At 40.2% G+C, this 18,853-nt stretch overlaps 1 protein-coding gene across 1 annotated transcript; it reads left to right on the top strand.

The window, feature by feature from the left end:
* Nucleotides 1-43: 43 nt before the first annotated feature.
* LOC5507734 (progestin and adipoQ receptor family member 3) lies at nt 44-16,860 on the top strand. Its single transcript, XM_001628341.3, has 6 exons — nt 44-385; nt 5,106-5,271; nt 5,536-5,688; nt 12,865-13,062; nt 13,407-13,497; nt 16,150-16,860. The coding sequence occupies exons 1-6, from the start codon at nt 204-206 to the stop codon at nt 16,305-16,307; spliced, it is 948 nt and encodes a 315-aa protein (XP_001628391.2). The 5' UTR covers nt 44-203; the 3' UTR covers nt 16,308-16,860.
* The last annotated feature ends 1,993 nt before the right edge of the window (nt 16,861-18,853 follow it).

Raw genomic sequence — 18,853 nt, 5'->3', positions numbered from 1 at the left:
ATGGTCACACGAGGAAAGCCTGACGGTAATTGACAACGCTGAATCTTTTCTCACCTTTTCACTGTTTCCTTCGAGTGAAAGCTACCGTTTTTTGTATTCTCATATAATTGATACTTTTTACGCTGTTGTTTTATGTTCTGCAACACCCAATGCACTGTAAATAGAACGCTGAAAGCCATAGTCTCGACACGAAGCTGTTCTAGATGACTTTTCAACAGTTTGATTATGAGAAACAAAGTCCCGATGAAGCTTTGTTCGTTCTACAACAACAAGGAAAAGATATCAATTTATTCGATTACCACGAGATCCCGTACTTCTTAAGAGGAAATGTTTACGTCACGAATGGCTACCGAGCTTATTTGCCGGTGCGGATGTGCATTAAAAGGTGAGATCACCTATCTTGTACACAACTCTTTTCTCTGATGTGCTCTAGGTGTCTACAAAACGAAGACCTAAAACCTAAAACCTGTGACCCCAAAAGCTACGACCCCTAAAGCTATGACCCCCAAAATATTGCAGTTATCATTTAGTCTACCTTGTTTCCCAAATGGCTACACAGCTACATGTTTCATATGGAATCAGTGATCCTAATGAGGTGATTCAGCGAATTTTGTTGTGCTTTTCATGAAAGAAATATTCTCTTTTGCGCACGCCAATGAACAAACCAGTTTCAATCGTCGCTATTATACAAGTTATTTGTCCCATTGTAAATTGTAGTTGCACTCATTTTTCAGACACGCTCATTTGCCAGAAAATGTATCCCAAAAAATCTCTCGATAACCTAACAGACCAGGTAATTACCGGTAATTTAGAGTTTTTAATGCCCTCAAAAAGTTTTCGAACTCCCTGGAGAGGAAGAGCGTTTATTAAACTAAAGCAAAATCTCGCTTCTGTTATTGTCCTTCATTTTAATTGTCAAACCAAAACTATAGCGTAGTGTGCCGATACAGGTTTCCGACAAGCAAATTATAATTTATAGTTTATAATTATAAATTATATATATATATAATTATAATTTCCAAAGTTTATGAATAGATTGGCTAAATAGTTATAGAAATCCTAGTTTTGTCGAAAACTGGCACCCTAAACATTGTGGTGGCATCTGGTCCGGCGGATATGTGTTTGGATTGCGCACTTTTTGCTAAAGATACCAATTTTAGCAGAGTGATAGTTTTTAACACCCTTTTCAAGATAGGCTATAGAGCCAAGCTCAGATTGGCTGTAATTTCTAATTAATAAGGAGTATTGATTTGGCCGCCATTTTGAACCAGAAGTAAACTACCTTTTTATAAAAAAATAAATAAACTTGCACATTTTGATACTGTTTTTCACTAGACAACTATTATGAAAGTCAAAGAATGTATTTAAACCCAATATTTTTTTTTAAATAACCGCAAATTTTTTATTTTGGAACTTTAAAGGTGATAGCCACCTTTAACCAGAAGTAGTCGAAAGTAAAACCTCGGACGTTTATTTCACCCCGCGCCCTCTAGCAAACCCAATTTTATTGCAGTTGTAGGTTGCAATAACCTTTATAAGATACGCTATGGAGCCAAGATAAAATCAGCTTTCATCACCGACTAATATGGTTTATAATAATTGCAGCCATTTTGCACTGGAGATTAAATTTGGCATTTTTGAAAGCACAGAGATGCACATCTTGTTTAAAAGTCGACGACTTAAATATTCATGAAATCCATACTTTTAAGTTGTAAAAAAAGCAAAACTGACTAGGTTTCTGCTATTAATTTTACTTTTTTTAAACCGGAGGTAGTTTTCCAAACCTGTTTCTGCACACTCTAATCAAACCAGATTAATGCATATACAAATAAGCAATGAAGCATTTTTAAAAAAAAATAGAATTGCACAAATGATAAATGCACCAATTTAATATAAAGAAAATGTTTTCTTGCTATGTGAGCCTCGGCATTTTGATAAAAATTAGTGAAATCTTAGTCAGGCTGGACGTTCTTGAAAATAGATTCCTATAAAACAAAAAGAGTGTGGTTCATAATACGTCGGTCTAACGTAATAACAAACTCCGATGAGAATTGTTTTATTTATTTAATGCAGTTCAGATATCTTACAGCTTTATCATTAAACGATTCAATGGAGCTGCAAAGGGCTGAACATTTCTAGCTAGCTTTGGTGCAAGTGCAAAGTGCAGCATGTCCATCTTCCATCTAATAGCTCTTGGTTCCTTCACTAATAGTTCTTTGGCTTCTTGGCACGTTTTGGAAAGCTCTAGTAGCGTTTGTCCAAAGCGGCTATGGCAACTGTTGTCCATTGTGCTAAAAAGACGGTAGTATTGAGACAGGGAGGAGTGCTTGCCCCCAACAATGGCCTGCCAACACAATGGCAGCTTTCTTGGTGTGTTGTATGATAGCTGCCTTCGTCGTAGAATGACATTAAATGATGTTCCTTTCTTCACGAAGAGCTGCATTCTTGCCTTGTCTACTTCCGATTCTCTGCACTTGTTCAGTCGTATAGAAGCAGTGGAAAGCGCTCAAGTGTTGCCAAACATTCTGTCTTTTATCTTAACTGGCCTGAAGGCTAGCTGTCGAAGACCATCTGTGGCTTCGGGGAATACAGCAAGTACTGTCTTTTCCCCCTAACCGCACAACAGGACACAGTATCACCTGTAAATGCGTGAAATTCTAATTGGCGAGATACTCCTTTGACTCTTCAAGAAGACTGATAAGCGCAAACCTGATGCCACCAGATTAACAGTTCCTACTGTTAGAAACTGTTCATCTTGTAACACTTGCACACATTCATGTGTGCGGTCGTTCACAGACGTTGAAGTCAATTGGTGGAGCAGCCCACTCCCGGGGTACTTGGTATCCCCACCAGGCTTGTCACATAAGCAGTTGCTTTTGTCTTCTTTCTTTTCTCTTGATCCAGCTATTGAGCGTGAATGTTTGGTATACTTGGGCTGGCTATATGTGTCTTTTAAATCATTTGACGACTTTCGAAAATAGTGAGTATCGACGCGTCACTTTTTATCTTGAAAAGATGACACCAAACTACTCCTGAAACAAGTTTTTTTTTTTTTTTTTGTTTAAAGGCGCAAAGTGAAACAAGCGTGCCAGTATTTACTCATGACTACTTTAATGACTACGGTTAAAAATCGCGGTCACCGTAAAAGTTACAAAAATTTAAAAAATCTTGTTACTTTAAGATCTCTTTTGTTTAGATGCATTCACTGACTTATATTTTATTTGTCTATGAGTAAACTTTCTTAAAATGTGCGAGTTTATTATTTTTTTTGGAAAAAGTTAGTTTACTTCCGGTTCAAAATGGCGGCCAAATCAATATTCATTATTAATCAGAAATTAAAGCCGAATTGAGCTTGGCTCTATAGCCTATCTTGTAAGAGGTATCGAAAACTATCACTACGCTAAAATTGATAAATTTAGCAAAAAGTGCGCAATTCAAGGTAAAATCTGCACATATCCGCTGGGCTAATCTGCATTTTTCAAAAGAAAGACAAAGAACAAGTAAATAAAGTCTCGTTTGTAGCAAAACTTCTAATAATTTCCCAAAGCTGTTTACACTTTTTTAGTCGCACTGTGACAGCTAAATGTCAAATCATTTGACAGAGGTGAAAAACTGATTGGTTGGTAGGAAAAAACCCATAAAAATTGATTTTAGCCTTGATTGGCCCACTTTTTACCGGGCAGTGGAACGGTTTTCTCTGTGATGAAAACTTACTACAACTAGACGCAACTAGAACATGAAACGATTTCCCATAAGTAGTGGGCAAGTAAGATTTTTTTGGGGCCCGAAGACAGCGGGGGAGTTTGAAGAAGCACCTGAAAAGTTTACCAGGTGACTTTCCAGGTTTCTGAGTTTATTGGCGTTTTGAGAAATGATCATCTGGAAACACAAGAAGTGCTTTTCCCTATTTCCCAATTAAAAAATAACAAATTATACTAGCTAATTTGTGTCATAAGGATCACCTGATTCCACATGAAACTGTCAATGAACCACTCTCTGTGTAGCCATTTGGGAGACAAGGTAGGCTACATAATAACAGCAATATTTTGGGGGTCGTAGCTTTTGGGGTCGTAGCTTTCGGGGTCACAGGTTTCGGGTTATAGGTTTTAGGTCTTCGTTTTGTAGACACCCGGTGTGCTCTGCCCTAGTCTGTTTCTATAGCACCTACATATCCTCTTGCAGCATTTCTCTTGGCCCTCATGTAAGAGTCCTCCTGCTGCTTTGCATAGTCCAACATTCCAGCATTTTGCCTCCCTGGAGGTCTCTTGCCTTCAACCACGGGAATTAGGATACTTTGTCAGGGATTTCTTAATAAAATAAACAAAAATGAATCCCCAATTTATGTTGAATATTGAACTCAGCGAATAAATATTTCTAACCTTATAATCCAAAATGTCTCCTGCCTTCTGAGTTAGAGAAATCCTTTTCAGTTGTCTCTTGTTATATTTCAATTTTTCTTGTCTAAAAACCCTAGCAATCGTTGTTTTCAAGTCTCGAAACATTTGAACGGTACTGTGTAATGACTAGCCCGAACGCTCTCCGAACCTAACTTCGTATTTAGGTTCTATATAAAATAAGAAGGGAGTGAAACAACACTCGATTCCATTGTTCAAAACCTGCCTAGTTACGGCCAATGTTGTGATGTTGGTATGATCGATTGACAGCTCACCCTCTCTTTGAACTTATCTCGCCGCCAACACATGCCTGAGCATGCGACAAGTGGCTCCTTTGCTCCTTCTTTCTTCTGGTTTTCTCGAGATGCGCGGAGGGGGCACCAAAAATATGGGGGAAGCATAAAGGGGGCATGGAAAATTGTGTTCCACCTGAAGGGGGGGGGCAGCTAATTTTTTCCATTACTTTTATCAAAATCTTCAAGCCCCCCTTAAATGCATGATATTCAAGCACGGTTAGAAAGTTCAAATGAGAAATAAGTCATATATATTGATAATCAGTTTCCCACAGGGCATTCATGCAAAACAGTATAGGTTAATTAATGTATGTTTTATTTATCTTCTTAACTTGTCTAACTGGTGATTTTAACTGTGTCTAAATAAACCATATGACGTATGCATGTATTAAATAAAACATTCCATATTCATTTACAGCCTGTTTGTCTGGTCAAATGAAACCATCAATATATGGACACACCTTCTTGGATTCCTTGTGTTTTCCTTCTTGTTTCTTTACAACAATATTGTTGTGTTACCACATATAAAGGGAGCCACAATAGCAGATCATATGGTATTCTCTGCATTACTTATTGGCTTTCAGGTAAGACAACTAATTTACATGTTTGTTCGGGAAAACTGGATGGGGAGGCCTCATCCAGGGTCTCTTGAAAGGAAGAAGGGAAGGGGGCAATGTTTAACACATATATATGATGGGAAGTGTGGATACCTTATTCTAAAATCCTAAATAGCGAAAAGGGGGTGTGGCCCTAGGCCCAATCCCAGGCCTCGTGTACACAGTCCAGGCAGAAAGTATCAGTTTGTTTTACACCTACAGTATCATTATCAATGATTGTTTATTTTGCAGATCTGTTTATTGTGTTCCACTGGCTATCATTTGTTCAACTGTCATTCAGAGAAGATATTTCATCGCTGGTTTTCACTTGACTTGGCTGGAATATCTATAGGGCTGTGTTCATGTTACATACCAGCTGTTTACTATGCCTATTACTGCCATGTGGTAAGACTGTGCCTATTACTGTCATGTGGTAAGACTGTGCCTATTACTGTCATGTGGTGAGACTGTGCCTATTACTGTCATGTGGTAAGACTGTGCCTATTACTGTCATGTGGTAAGACTGTACCTATTACTGTCATGTGGTGAGACTGTGCCTATTACTGTCATGTGGTAAGACTGTGCCTATTACTGTCATGTGGTAAGACTGTGCCTATTACTGTCATGTGGTAAGACTGTGCCTATTACTGTCATGTGGTAAGACTGTGCCTATTACTGTCATGTGGTGAGACTGTGCCTATTACTGTCATGTGGTAAGACTGTGCCTATTACTGTCATGTGGTAAGACTGTGCCTATTACTGTCATGTGGTAAGACTGTGCCTATTACTGTCATGTGGTAAGACTGTGCCTATTACTGTCATGTGGTAAGACTGTGCCTATTACTGTCATGTGGTAAGACTGTACCTATTACTGTCATGTGGTGAGACTGTGCCTATTACTGTCATGTGGTAAGACTGTGCCTATTACTGTCATGTGGTAAGACTGTGCCTATTACTGTCATGTGGTAAGACTGTGCCTATTACTGTCATGTGGTAAGACTGTGCCTATTACTGTCATGTGGTAAGACTGTGCCTATTACTGCCATGTGGTAAGACTGTGCCTATTACTGTCATGTGGTAAGACTGTGCCTATTACTGTCATGTGGTAAGACTGTGCCTATTACTGTCATGTGGTAAGACTGTGCCTATTACTGTCTTGTGGTAAGACTGTGCCTATTACTGTCATGTGGTAAGACTGTACCTATTACTGTCATGTGGTAAGACTGTGCCTATTACTGCCATGTGGTAAGACTGTGCCTATTACTGCCATGTGGTAAGACTGTGCCTATTACTGTCATGTGGTAAGACTGTGCCTATTACTGTCATGTGGTAAGACTGTGCCTATTACTGTCATGTGGTAAGACAGTGCCTATTACTGTCATGTGGTAAGACTGTGCCTATTACTGTCATGTGGTAAGACTGTGCCTATTACTGTCATGTGGTAAGACTGTGCCTATTACTGTCATATGGTAAGACTGTGCCTATTACTGTCATATGGTAAGACAGTGCCTATTACTGTCATGTGGTAAGACTGTGCCTATTACTGTCATGTGGTAAGACTGTGCCTATTACTGTCATGTGGTAAGACTGTGCCTATTACTGTCATGTGGTAAGACTGTGCCTATTACTGTCATGTGGTAAGACAGTGCCTATTACTGTCATGTGGTAAGACTGTGCCTATTACTGTCATGTGGTAAGACCTATTACTGTCATGTGGTAAGACTGTGCCTATTACTGTCATATGGTAAGACTGTGCCTATTACTGTCATGTGGTAAGACTGTGCCTATTACTGCCATGTGGTAAGACTGTGCCTATTACTGTCATGTGGTGAGACTGTGCCTATTACTGTCATGTGGTAAGACTGTGCCTATTACTGTCATGTGGTAAGACTGTGCCTATTACTGTCATGTGGTAAGACTGTGCCTATTACTGTCATGTGGTAAGACTGTGCCTATTACTGTCATGTGGTAAGACCTATTACTGTCATGTGGTAAGACTGTGCCTATTACTGTCATGTGGTAAGACTGTGCCTATTACTGTCATGTGGTAAGACTGTGCCTATTACTGTCATGTGGTAAGACCTATTACTGTCATGTGGTAAGACTGTGCCTATTACTGTCATGTGGTAAGACTGTGCCTATTACTGTCATGTGGTAAGACTGTACCTATTACTGTCATGTGGTAAGACTGTACCTATTACTGTCATGTGGTAAGACTGTGCCTATTACTGTCATGTGGTAAGACTGTGCCTATTACTGTCATGTGGTAAGACTGTGCCTATTACTGTCATGTGGTAAGACTGTGCCTATTACTGTCATGTGGTAAGACTGTACCTATTACTGTCATGTGGTAAGACTGTACCTATTACTGTCATGTGGTAAGACTGTGCCTATTACTGCCATGTGGTAAGACTGTGCCTATTACTGTCATGTGGTAAGACTGTGCCTATTACTGTCATGTGGTAAGACTGTGCCTATTACCGTCATGTGGTAAGACTGTGCCTATTACTGTCATGTGGTAAGACTGTGCCTATTACTGTCATGTGGTAAGACTGTGCCTATTACTGTCATGTGGTAAGACTGTGCCTATTACTGTCATGTGGTAAGACAGTGCCTATTACTGCCATGTGGGAAGACTGTGCCTATTACTGTCATGTGGTAAGACTGTGCCTATTACTGTCTTGTGGTAAGACTGTGCCTATTACTGTCATGTGGTGAGACTGTGCCTATTACTGTCATGTGGTAAGACTGTGCCTATTACTGCCATGTGGTAAGACTGTGCCTATTACTGTCATGTGGTAAGACTGTGCCTATTACTGTCATGTGGTAAGACTGTGCCTATTACTGTCATGTGGTAAGACTGTGCCTATTACTGTCATGTGGTAAGACTGTGCCTATTACTGTCATGTGGTAAGACTGTGCCTATTACTGCCATGTGGTAAGACTGTGCCTATTACTGTCATGTGGTAAGACTGTGCCTATTACTGTCATGTGATAAGACTGTGCCTATTACTGTCATGTGGTAAGACTGTGCCTATTACTGCCATGTGGTAAGACTGTGCCTATTACTGTCATGTGGTAAGACTGTGCCTATTACTGTCATGTGGTAAGACTGTGCCTATTACTGTCATGTGGTAAGACTGTGCCTATTACTGTCATGTGATAAGACTGTGCCTATTACTGTCATGTGGTAAGACTGTGCCTATTACTGTCATGTGGTAAGACTGTGCCTATTACTGTCATGTGGTAAGACTGTGCCTATTACTGTCATGTGGTGAGACTGTGCCTATTACTGTCATGTGGTGAGACTGTGCCTATTACTGTCATGTGGTAAGACCTATTACTGTCATGTGGTAAGACTGTGCCTATTACTGTCATGTGGTGAGACTGTGCCTATTACTGTCATGTGGTAAGACTGTGCCTATTACTGTCATGTGGTAAGACTGTGCCTATTACTGTCATGTGGTAAGACTGTGCCTATTACTGCCATGTGGTAAGACTGTGCCTATTACCGTCATGTGGTAAGACCTATTACTGTCATGTGGTAAGACTGTGCCTATTACTGTCATGTGGTAAGACTGTGCCTATTACTGTCATGTGGTAAGACTGTGCCTATTACTGTCATATGGTAAGACTGTGCCTATTACTGTCATGTGGTAAGACTGTGCCTATTACTGTCATGTGGTAAGACTCTGCCTATTACTGTCATGTGGTAAGACTGTGCCTATTACTGTCATGTGGTAAGACTGTGCCTATTACTGTCATGTGGTAAGACAGTGCCTATTACTGCCATGTGGGAAGACTGTGCCTATTACTGTCATGTGGTAAGACTGTGCCTATTACTGTCATGTGGTAAGACTGTGCCTATTACTGTCATGTGGTAAGACTGTGCCTATTACTGTCATGTGGTAAGACTGTGCCTATTACTGTCATGTGGTAATACTGTGCCTATTACTGCCATGTGGTAAGACTGTGCCTATTACTGTCATGTGGTAAGACTGTGCCTATTACTGCCATGTGGTAAGACTGTGCCTATTACTGTCATGTGGTAAGACTGTGCCTATTACTGTCATGTGGTAAGACTGTGCCTATTACTGTCATGTAGTAAGACTGTGCCTATTACCGTCATGTGGTAAGACCTATTACTGTCATGTGGTGAGACTGTGCCTATTACTGTCATGTGGTAAGACTGTGCCTATTACTGTCATGTGGTAAGACTGTGCCTATTACTGTCATGTGGTAAGACTGTGCCTATTACTGTCATGTGGTAAGACTGTGCCTATTACTGTCATGTGGTAAGACTGTGCCTATTACTGTCATGTGGTAAGACTGTGCCTATTACTGTCATGTGGGAAGACTGTGCCTATTACTGCCATGTGGTAAGACTGTGCCTATTACTGCCATGTGGTAAGACTGTGCCTATTACTGTCATGTGGTAAGACTGTGCCTATTACTGTCATGTGGTAAGACTGTGCCTATTACTGCCATGTGGTAAGACAGTGCCTATTACTGTCATGTGGTAAGACTGTGCCTATTACTGTCATATGGTAAGACTGTGCCTATTACTGTCATGTGGTAAGACTGTGCCTATTACTGCCCTGTGGTAAGACTGTGCCTATTACTGTCATGTGATAAGACTGTGCCTATTACTGTCATGTGGTAAGACTGTGCCTATTACTGTCATGTGGTAAGACTGTGCCTATTACTGTCATGTGGTAAGACTGTGCCTATTACTGTCATGTGGTAAGACTGTGCCTATTACTGTCATGTGGTAAGACTGTGCCTATTACTGTCATGTGGTAAGACCTATTACTGTCATGTGGTAAGACTGTGCCTATTACTGTCATGTGGTAAGACTGTGCCTATTACTGTCATGTGGTAAGACTGTGCCTATTACTGCCCTGTGGTGAGACTGTGCCTATTACTGTCATGTGGTAATACTGTGCCTATTACTGTCATGTGGTAAGACTGTGCCTATTACTGTCATGTGGTAAGACTGTGCCTATTACTGTCATGTGGTAAGACTGTGCCTATTACTGTCATGTGGTAAGACTGTGCCTATTACTGTCATGTGGTAAGACCTATTACTGTCATGTGGTAAGACTGTGCCTATTACTGTCATGTGGTAAGACTGTGCCTATTACTGCCATGTGGTAAGACTGTGCCTATTACTGTCATGTGGTAAGACTGTGCCTATTACTGTCATGTGGTAAGACTGTGCCTATTACTGTCATGTGGTAAGACCTATTACTGTCATGTGGTAAGACTGTACCTATTACTGTCATGTGGTAAGACTGTGCCTATTACTGTCTTGTGGTAAGACTGTGCCTATTACTGTCATGTGGTAAGACTGTGCCTATTACTGTCATGTGGTAAGACTGTGCCTATTACTGTCATGTGGTAATACTGTGCCTATTACCGTCATGTGGTAAGACTGTGCCTATTACTGCCATGTGGTAAGACTGTGCCTATTACTGTCATGTGATAAGACTGTGCCTATTACTGTCATGTGGTAAGACCTATTACTGTCATGTAGTAAGACTGTGCCTATTACTGTCATGTGGTAAGACTGTGCCTATTACTGTCATGTGGTAAGACTGTGCCTATTACTGTCATGTGGTAATACTGTGCCTATTACCGTCATGTGGTAAGACTGTGCCTATTACTGTCATGTGGTAATACTGTGCCTATTACCGTCATGTGGTAAGACTGTGCCTATTACTGTCATGTGGTAATACTGTGCCTATTACTGTCATATGGTAAGACTGTGCCTATTACTGTCATGTGGTAAGACTTTGCCTATTACTGTCATGTGATAAGACTGTGCCTATTACTGTCATGTGGTAAGACCTATTACTGTCATGTAGTAAGACTGTGCCTATTACTGTCATGTGGTAAGACTGTGCCTATTACTGTCATGTGGTAAGACTGTGCCTATTACTGTCATGTGGTAATACTGTGCCTATTACCGTCATGTGGTAAGACTGTGCCTATTACTGTCATGTGGTAAGACTGTGCCTATTACTGTCATGTGGTAAGACTGTGCCTATTACTGTCATGTGGTAAGACCTATTACTGTCATGTGGTAAGACTGTGCCTATTACTGTCATGTGGTAAGACTGTGCCTATTACTGTCATGTGGTAAGACTGTGCCTATTACTGTCATGTGGTAAGACTGTGCCTATTACTGTCATGTGGTAAGACTGTGCCTATTACTGTCATGTGGTAATACTGTGCCTATTACCGTCATGTGGTAAGACTGTGCCTATTACTGTCATGTGGTAAGACTGTGCCTATTACTGTCATGTGGTAAGACTGTGCCTATTACTGTCATGTGGTAAGACTGTGCCTATAACTGTCATGTGGTAAGACTGTGCCTATTACTGTCATGTGGTAAGACCTATTACTGTCATGTGGTAAGACTGTACCTATTACTGTCATGTGGTAAGACTGTGCCTATTACTGTTATGTGGTAAGACTGTGCCTATTACTGTCATGTGGTAAGACTGTGCCTATTACTGTCATGTGATAAGACTGTGCCTATTACTGTCATGTGGTAAGACTGTGCCTATTACTGTCATGTGGTAAGACTGTGCCTATAACTGTCATGTGGTAAGACTGTGCCTATTACTGTCATGTGGTAAGACCTATTACTGTCATGTGGTAAGACTGTACCTATTACTGTCATGTGGTAAGACTGTGCCTATTACTGTTATGTGGTAAGACTGTGCCTATTACTGTCATGTGGTAAGACTGTGCCTATTACTGCCATGTGGTAAGACTGTGCCTATTACTGTCATGTGGTAAGACTGTGCCTATTACTGTCATGTGGTAAGACTGTGCCTATTACTGTCATGTGGTAAGACTGTGCCTATTACTGTCATGTGGTAAGACTGTGCCTATTACTGTCATGTGATAAGACTGTGCCTATTACTATTATGTGATAAAACCGTTTTTGAAAGTGTTTTTAATTTTTAAAATCTTGTCACTTCTAAAACAGGATTTGTTTACGGTAATGTATACATGTCAGTTGCAGGGTTGTATACAGGGGGGTGCATTGGGTGGATATCCACCCCCCTTTTTGAGCAAAAACACAATTTGAAAAGTCACTTTGTTTGAAGAAACTATGGAGAAGGTGCTGTCCATGATCCATCGCCTGCTTGACTTTGCTGACCCGACAAATTCAATTTAGCTTGAAGTATTGGTTATATCTATGCAGGGCCGTAGCAGGGGGTGGGGCACTGGGGGCACGTGCCCCCAAAAATTATAAGGAAATTACCAATAGGGGCGTGACTGTGCCCTCCATCGTTTTCTTAATGTTTCTGTATTGTGCCCCCCCTCCCCAATCTTTCGAGGGCTGCTACGGCTATGCTGTAAACCACTGGATCAGTCACAAGCCACCTATCCGGCCATTATCCACCCCCTGTTTTGAAATCTTGGATCCGCACCCGGAGTTGTCCAAACCATTAAATGTGTCTATTTAATGGTTTGGACATTTCATCATGATTAGTAGCCAAACAAAATTATTATCGTTAATTGTAGAACTGTTAGAGCTTTGACTGTATTTATTTGTATTCACAGGGTTTGCAAACATTATACCTGATTGGCGTTGGAATACTCACGACAATTACATTAACTCTCCAATTCCACCCTCGCTTCTTATCCTCTGTCTGGGCGACAAGAAGGCTGTCACTATTCTGCTGCTTGGTCGCTTACGGCGTGGTGCCGTCTGTACACTGGGCTTACCTTTCTGGAGGATGGGACCAGCCAGTAGTCCAGGTAATAAGTAGGTCTAGATTCTTAGCAGCGTAAAAAACTTCCCTTTGTGTTTTGATTGCAAATAAACCCAGAAACCGACAAGAAGCTTGATAAGCGGGATTTTGACCTCCTTTATTTTTTGCGCTCGCCCCAGTTTTCGCGCGGTCAAAATCTCGCTAATTCAACTCCTCGTCGGTTTCTGGATTTCTTTGCGCTCAAAACACAAAGGAACGTTTGCTAGGAGCTACAAACAATGTCATCATAAACTCTTAAATTGTGAAATCTCCTCGGGTATTTTACAAGAAAAAGTTTTTTTAAGGGAAGGGAGTTGTAAGGACTAAATTGCCTGGTCTTATATTCCACAGATTTTTATACCAAAGGTCATAGTGATGTATGTTCTTGGAGTTCTTGCACTAGTGTTTTATGCTCTTAAGGTTCCTGAGAGATATTTTCCAGGTAAGAAGTTTTTTTCAGACTTTCATTTTCTCTTAAAAATCGCATGTATGCATACTGCTATTTAAACACGTCTGCGCACAACTGCTTTTGTATCAAATGTGCACACTACTGCTTTTGTATCAAATGTGCACACTACTGCTTTTGTATCAAATGTGCACACTACTGCTTTTGTATCAAATGTGCACACTACTGCTTTTGTATCAAATGTGCACACTACTGCTTTTTTCTTTCACGTGTGCACACAACTGCTTTTGTATCAAATGTGCACACTACTGCTTTTTTCTTTCACGTGTGCACACAACTGCTTTTGTATCAAATGTGCACACTACTGCTTTTTTCTTTCACGTGTGCACACAACTGCTTTTGTATCAAATGTGCACACTACTGCTTTTGTATCAAATGTGCACACTACTGCTTTTGTATCAAATGTGCACACTACTGCTTTTGTATCAAATGTGCACACTACTGCTTTTGTATCAAATGTGCACACTACTGCTTTTTTCTTTCACGTGTGCACACAACTGCTTTTGTATCAAATGTGCACACTACTGCTTTTTTCTTTCACGTGTGCACACTACTGCTTTTGTACCAAATGTGCACACTACTGCTTTTGTACCAAATGTGCACACTACTGCTTTTTTTCTTTCACGTGTGCACACAACTGCTTTTGTATCAAATGTGCACACTACTGCTTTTTTCTTTCACGTGTGCACACAACTGCTTTTGTATCAAATGTGCACACTACTGCTTTTTTCTTTCACGTGTGCACACAACTGCTTTTGTATCAAATGTGCACACTACTGCTTTTTTCTTTCACGTGTGCACACAACTGCTTTTGTATCAAATGTGCACACTACTGCTTTTTTCTTTCACGTGTGCACACAACTGCTTTTGTATCAAATGTGCACACTACTGCTTTTTTCTTTCACGTGTGCACACAACTGCTTTTGTATCAAATGTGCACACTACTGCTTTTTTCTTTCACGTGTGCACACAACTGCTTTTGTATCAAATGTGCACACTACTGCTTTTTTCTTTCACGTGTGCACACAACTGCTTTTGTATCAAATGTGCACACTACTGCTTTTTTCTTTCACGTGTGCGCACAACTGCTTTTGTATCAAATGTGCACACTACTGCTTTTTTCTTTCACGTGTGCACACAACTGCTTTTGTATCAAATGTGCACACTACTGCTTTTTTCTTTCACGTGTGCGCACAACTGCTTTTGTATCAAATGTTCACACTACTGCTTTTTTCTTTCACGTGTGCACACAACTGCTTTTGTATCAAATGTGCACACTACTGCTTTTTTCTTTCACGTGTGCACACAACTGCTTTTGTATCAAATGTGCACACTACTGCTTTTTTCTTTCACGTGTGCGCACAACTGCTTTTGTATCAAATGTGCACACTACTGCTTTTTTCTTTCACGTGTGCACACAACTGCTTTTGTATCAAATGTGCACACTACTGCTTTTTTCTTTCACGTGTGCACACAACTGCTTTTGTATCAAATGTGCACACTACTGCTTTTTTCTTTCACGTGTGCGCACAACTGCTTTTGTATCAAATGTGCACACTACTGCTTTTTTCTTTCACGTGTGCACACAACTGCTTTTGTATCAAATGTGCACACTACTGCTTTTTTCTTTCACGTGTGCACACAACTGCTTTTGTATCAAATGTGCACACTACTGCTTTTTTCTTTCACGTGTGCACACAACTGCTTTTGTATCAAATGTGCACACTACTGCTTTTTTCTTTCACGTGTGCGCACAACTGCTTTTGTATCAAATGTGCACACTACTGCTTTTTTCTTTCACGTGTGCACACAACTGCTTTTGTATCAAATGTGCACACTACTGCTTTTTTCTTTCACGTGTGCACACAACTGCTTTTGTATCAAATGTGCACACTACTGCTTTTTTCTTTCACGTGTGCACACAACTGCTTTTGTATCAAATGTGCACACTACTGCTTTTTTCTTTCACGTGTGCACACAACTGCTTTTGTATCAAATGTGCACACTACTGCTTTTTTCTTTCACGTGTGCACACAACTGCTTTTGTATCAAATGTGCACACTACTGCTTTTTTCTTTCACGTGTGCACACAACTGCTTTTCTATTACATTTCACGCGACTGTTTATTTATTACCTGTGCGCTCAACGTCTCAACGACGACTCGCCTGTCTCTGTTCCATATTGTATAAATAAAATTTAAGGGAAATTTTCCTTTGTTTTTGAGTATCAAGTCAGAAATTTTTATTCAAACTAATTTAGGATCTTGCTCCAAGCGCGAAGGTGTTTTTTATTGGTTACACCGTTCTAGCCGTCAACTTTGTTGCATCTTAGTATCTAATAGCGACACCAACTACTGCAACAAATTCTTCTTCTTCTTCATCTTCTTCTTCTTCTTCTTCTTCTTCTTCTTCTTCTTCTTCTTCTTTTTCTTCTTCTTCTTCTTCTTCTTCTTCTTCTTCTTCTTCTTCTTCTTCTTCTTCTTCTTCTTCTTCTTCTTCTTCTTATTTTATTATTATTATTATTATTATTATTATTATTATTATTATTATTATTATTATTATTATTATTATTATTATTATTATTATTATTATTATTATTATTATTATTATATTTTTTTTTGCTGTGCAGGTAAAATGAACTTTATCGGATCGAGTCACCAGTGGTGGCATTTGCTGATACTAGCGGCATTCTACTGGTGGTACCGCTCCAATCTCATCTATTTGGACTACAGAAGTACCAACCAATGTACAGATCCACGGCAGATATCCGCGGTCAATGTTCTGTAGAAAGAAGTCTGCGTTTTCTCGTGATAAACTCGATAGGCGGTTTGAACTAAGAAATCACGTGATTTTGGGTGGCAAACTGCCCCGTGCGCTTCGGCTTTTGGGCGGGCGAATCAGCTAGGCAGGTTCTTTGTCAGAAAGGGCTTATTTTATTTGTTTGTCACTCTCTGGCCTTACGGGCGCAAGCCATTTCTAAATTTTGGTTTGAATTCGCCACTCAGAGTCACGTCAAGTTAGTGCAAGTCTAAGGAGGTGTGAAATAGTAACTTAATGAGGGAGCAGGAAGAACTATAAAAGAGAAAGGTTGGGTGTCGTGATTGATGGGCGTAATAGAGGGAGGCGGATCTTTTAGGTTCGTTATTCGTGGGATTGGTCAAGAATTCTCTGAGTAATAGGAAGCGGGGACCAGGTTCTTGGGGCATTTGTCGAGGTTTCGTGATCAAACGTGGTGTAATTCTGAATCCTCTATAATGACATGAAAATAGTGAATAATAAAATAAAATAGTATACGCTATGTTATTTATTGATTAGGAATTAAATAAATTTGAAAATTTTGTATTCGTGAGGCTTTATATCTGGACAATACTTCCAGAAAACGAGAATTTCGGATTTCTTTGGCAAGTTTGGGCTGCAATGCTGGTCCTAGTATTTCTGTCAGGAGAACAATAAATAACCCTGTATCGCCGATCATTAGTGGTTGGCCCTACTAAAGTCAATTGAAAAGTAGTAGTCAGACAGAAGGCCGGTATTGGCCTACCGTAATGCCGAATATACAATATAAAGAGCAACTGCGTTTTGTCGAAGTTTTCTTTTAAAGTCCGTATACGAACGAATGCAGTCCGGTCTTCTCGTGCTCATTTTGTAAAATTATAAGCCTGAGACGATTGTCTCAGAGATCGCCCAAACAAAAAGTGCTGATAACACTAGGACGATGGAATCTTGTCGGCAACCACACAACCTGGGCTACCTGTGGATCGCTTGCACAGCCACCCTATTAATTCTGCACACAACTTTTATACAAAGCGTTCATTTCCTCGCAGGTCCTCGTCTCTTCTCGGCTTTTTAGATTATTCATGTTCTGCCTAGATTTCTGATATCAGCTCTTTTATGTTTGTGTTTATGATAAGCCAGCCTCCGTTATCAAATCAACGGCCGTGTTATCTGCGCGAGGTTTTATCGCGTGTCAGTGGTGAAAGCCTCGGGCCAGTCGGCCCGTGCATGGCACTTGGTGATTACCGCAATCTTGGCGAACTCCGTCACACTTTTGCACAGAGCTGAACTAATCTAGCTTTTATAAGATAAAACAGGACGACTTTACAACTTAAGGAAAATGTTTTGCGATATCTTCAGTTCGCCGGAAATGTGTAATATGGCTTTAATTTTTATCCATCGCTCTCTTGGTAAGTGAACAAATTTTGCGTCGGAAGAGAGAACAAAGTACTTTTTAGCGAGTGTGCAAAATAATCAAAATAGAGTTAAGTAATATAGATACGGAAATTATTTCTAAATTAAAAAGAAAAACCTCTACAAAAAGGAACCTGCCTTTATAGATTAGGAGGACTGCATGGCCTGTTTCTGCCCTGAAAGCCACAAGACCATGACCAAGACGTAATACGCAATTTACATAAGCCGTCTTCTTGGTACTGCGTCCATTATGCGTTTCCGGGCTATAATCTATCTAGATGAGATTGTTTGTGGCCTAGTGCATCCGGATAAAGGACAATTGAAGCACAACACGATCAATCAAACTTATGCCCTTCGCGGTTCGCTCACGAAGATAACGTTTTTTTTTTTCTTTTGCTCTGGCGCGCAAATTGAATAATGAAAACAAGAAGAGGTTGGTTTTGTGTTCCTGTACGCAAAAGTTTTCCATGAAGCGTTAAAACTCCCACTACTGCCGGTGCAATACTTGTACGTGTAGCCAGCTTTGAATTAAAGTAAGAGGATAAGTTGACTGCGTGCGGTCTGATAACTTTTAGTTTCCATTGATTTTCGCTTTTAACTAGCTATTTCGGTTTCGAAATGCTTAGGATTGCATTCGATCCTCAAAAATGGAAACGTGTATCTTTCAGTACTCTGCTGCAACTTTATCTATTTATTACCTAAAAGGGTTTTCTGTATATTAGTACTTTCTGTAACAGATTGTGTTTTATTGTTGTTGTTTTTTTAACACCGCTTTTGTACCCAAAAGAAATCTCCAAGTGTGTAGCGAAAGAACCCGCTATGGGAAAACGGATAAGTGTTACCCAGCATTACTTGCGGCCACAATCCTCGTCTTGTACGTAATCTGGTAATGAGAGGGAAATGATTACATTGGTAGATTGCCGCATCTATCCGCCGGCTTTGCAAAGATCACCATTACACATAGTTACAAATGGGTTACTCCCATGATAAATCCGTTTACCGGCACTAGTTACAAGCCATTTTAAGAGATCTCGCGGCTTTTCTCATTTTATCAGTGGAAATGGAAATTTTCTGTGGCTAGAGACATAACAATAAATACAGTTTGTCATACAGCTCTCTGATAAAAGCTCAAATGAAAAATCCAT

This window comes from Nematostella vectensis, chromosome 3, assembly GCF_932526225.1.
Source record: "Nematostella vectensis chromosome 3, jaNemVect1.1, whole genome shotgun sequence".
Taxonomy (NCBI): domain Eukaryota; kingdom Metazoa; phylum Cnidaria; class Anthozoa; order Actiniaria; family Edwardsiidae; genus Nematostella; species Nematostella vectensis.
Note: the sequence above shows the minus strand (reverse complement) of the source record. Positions and strands in the feature narration are given on the sequence as shown.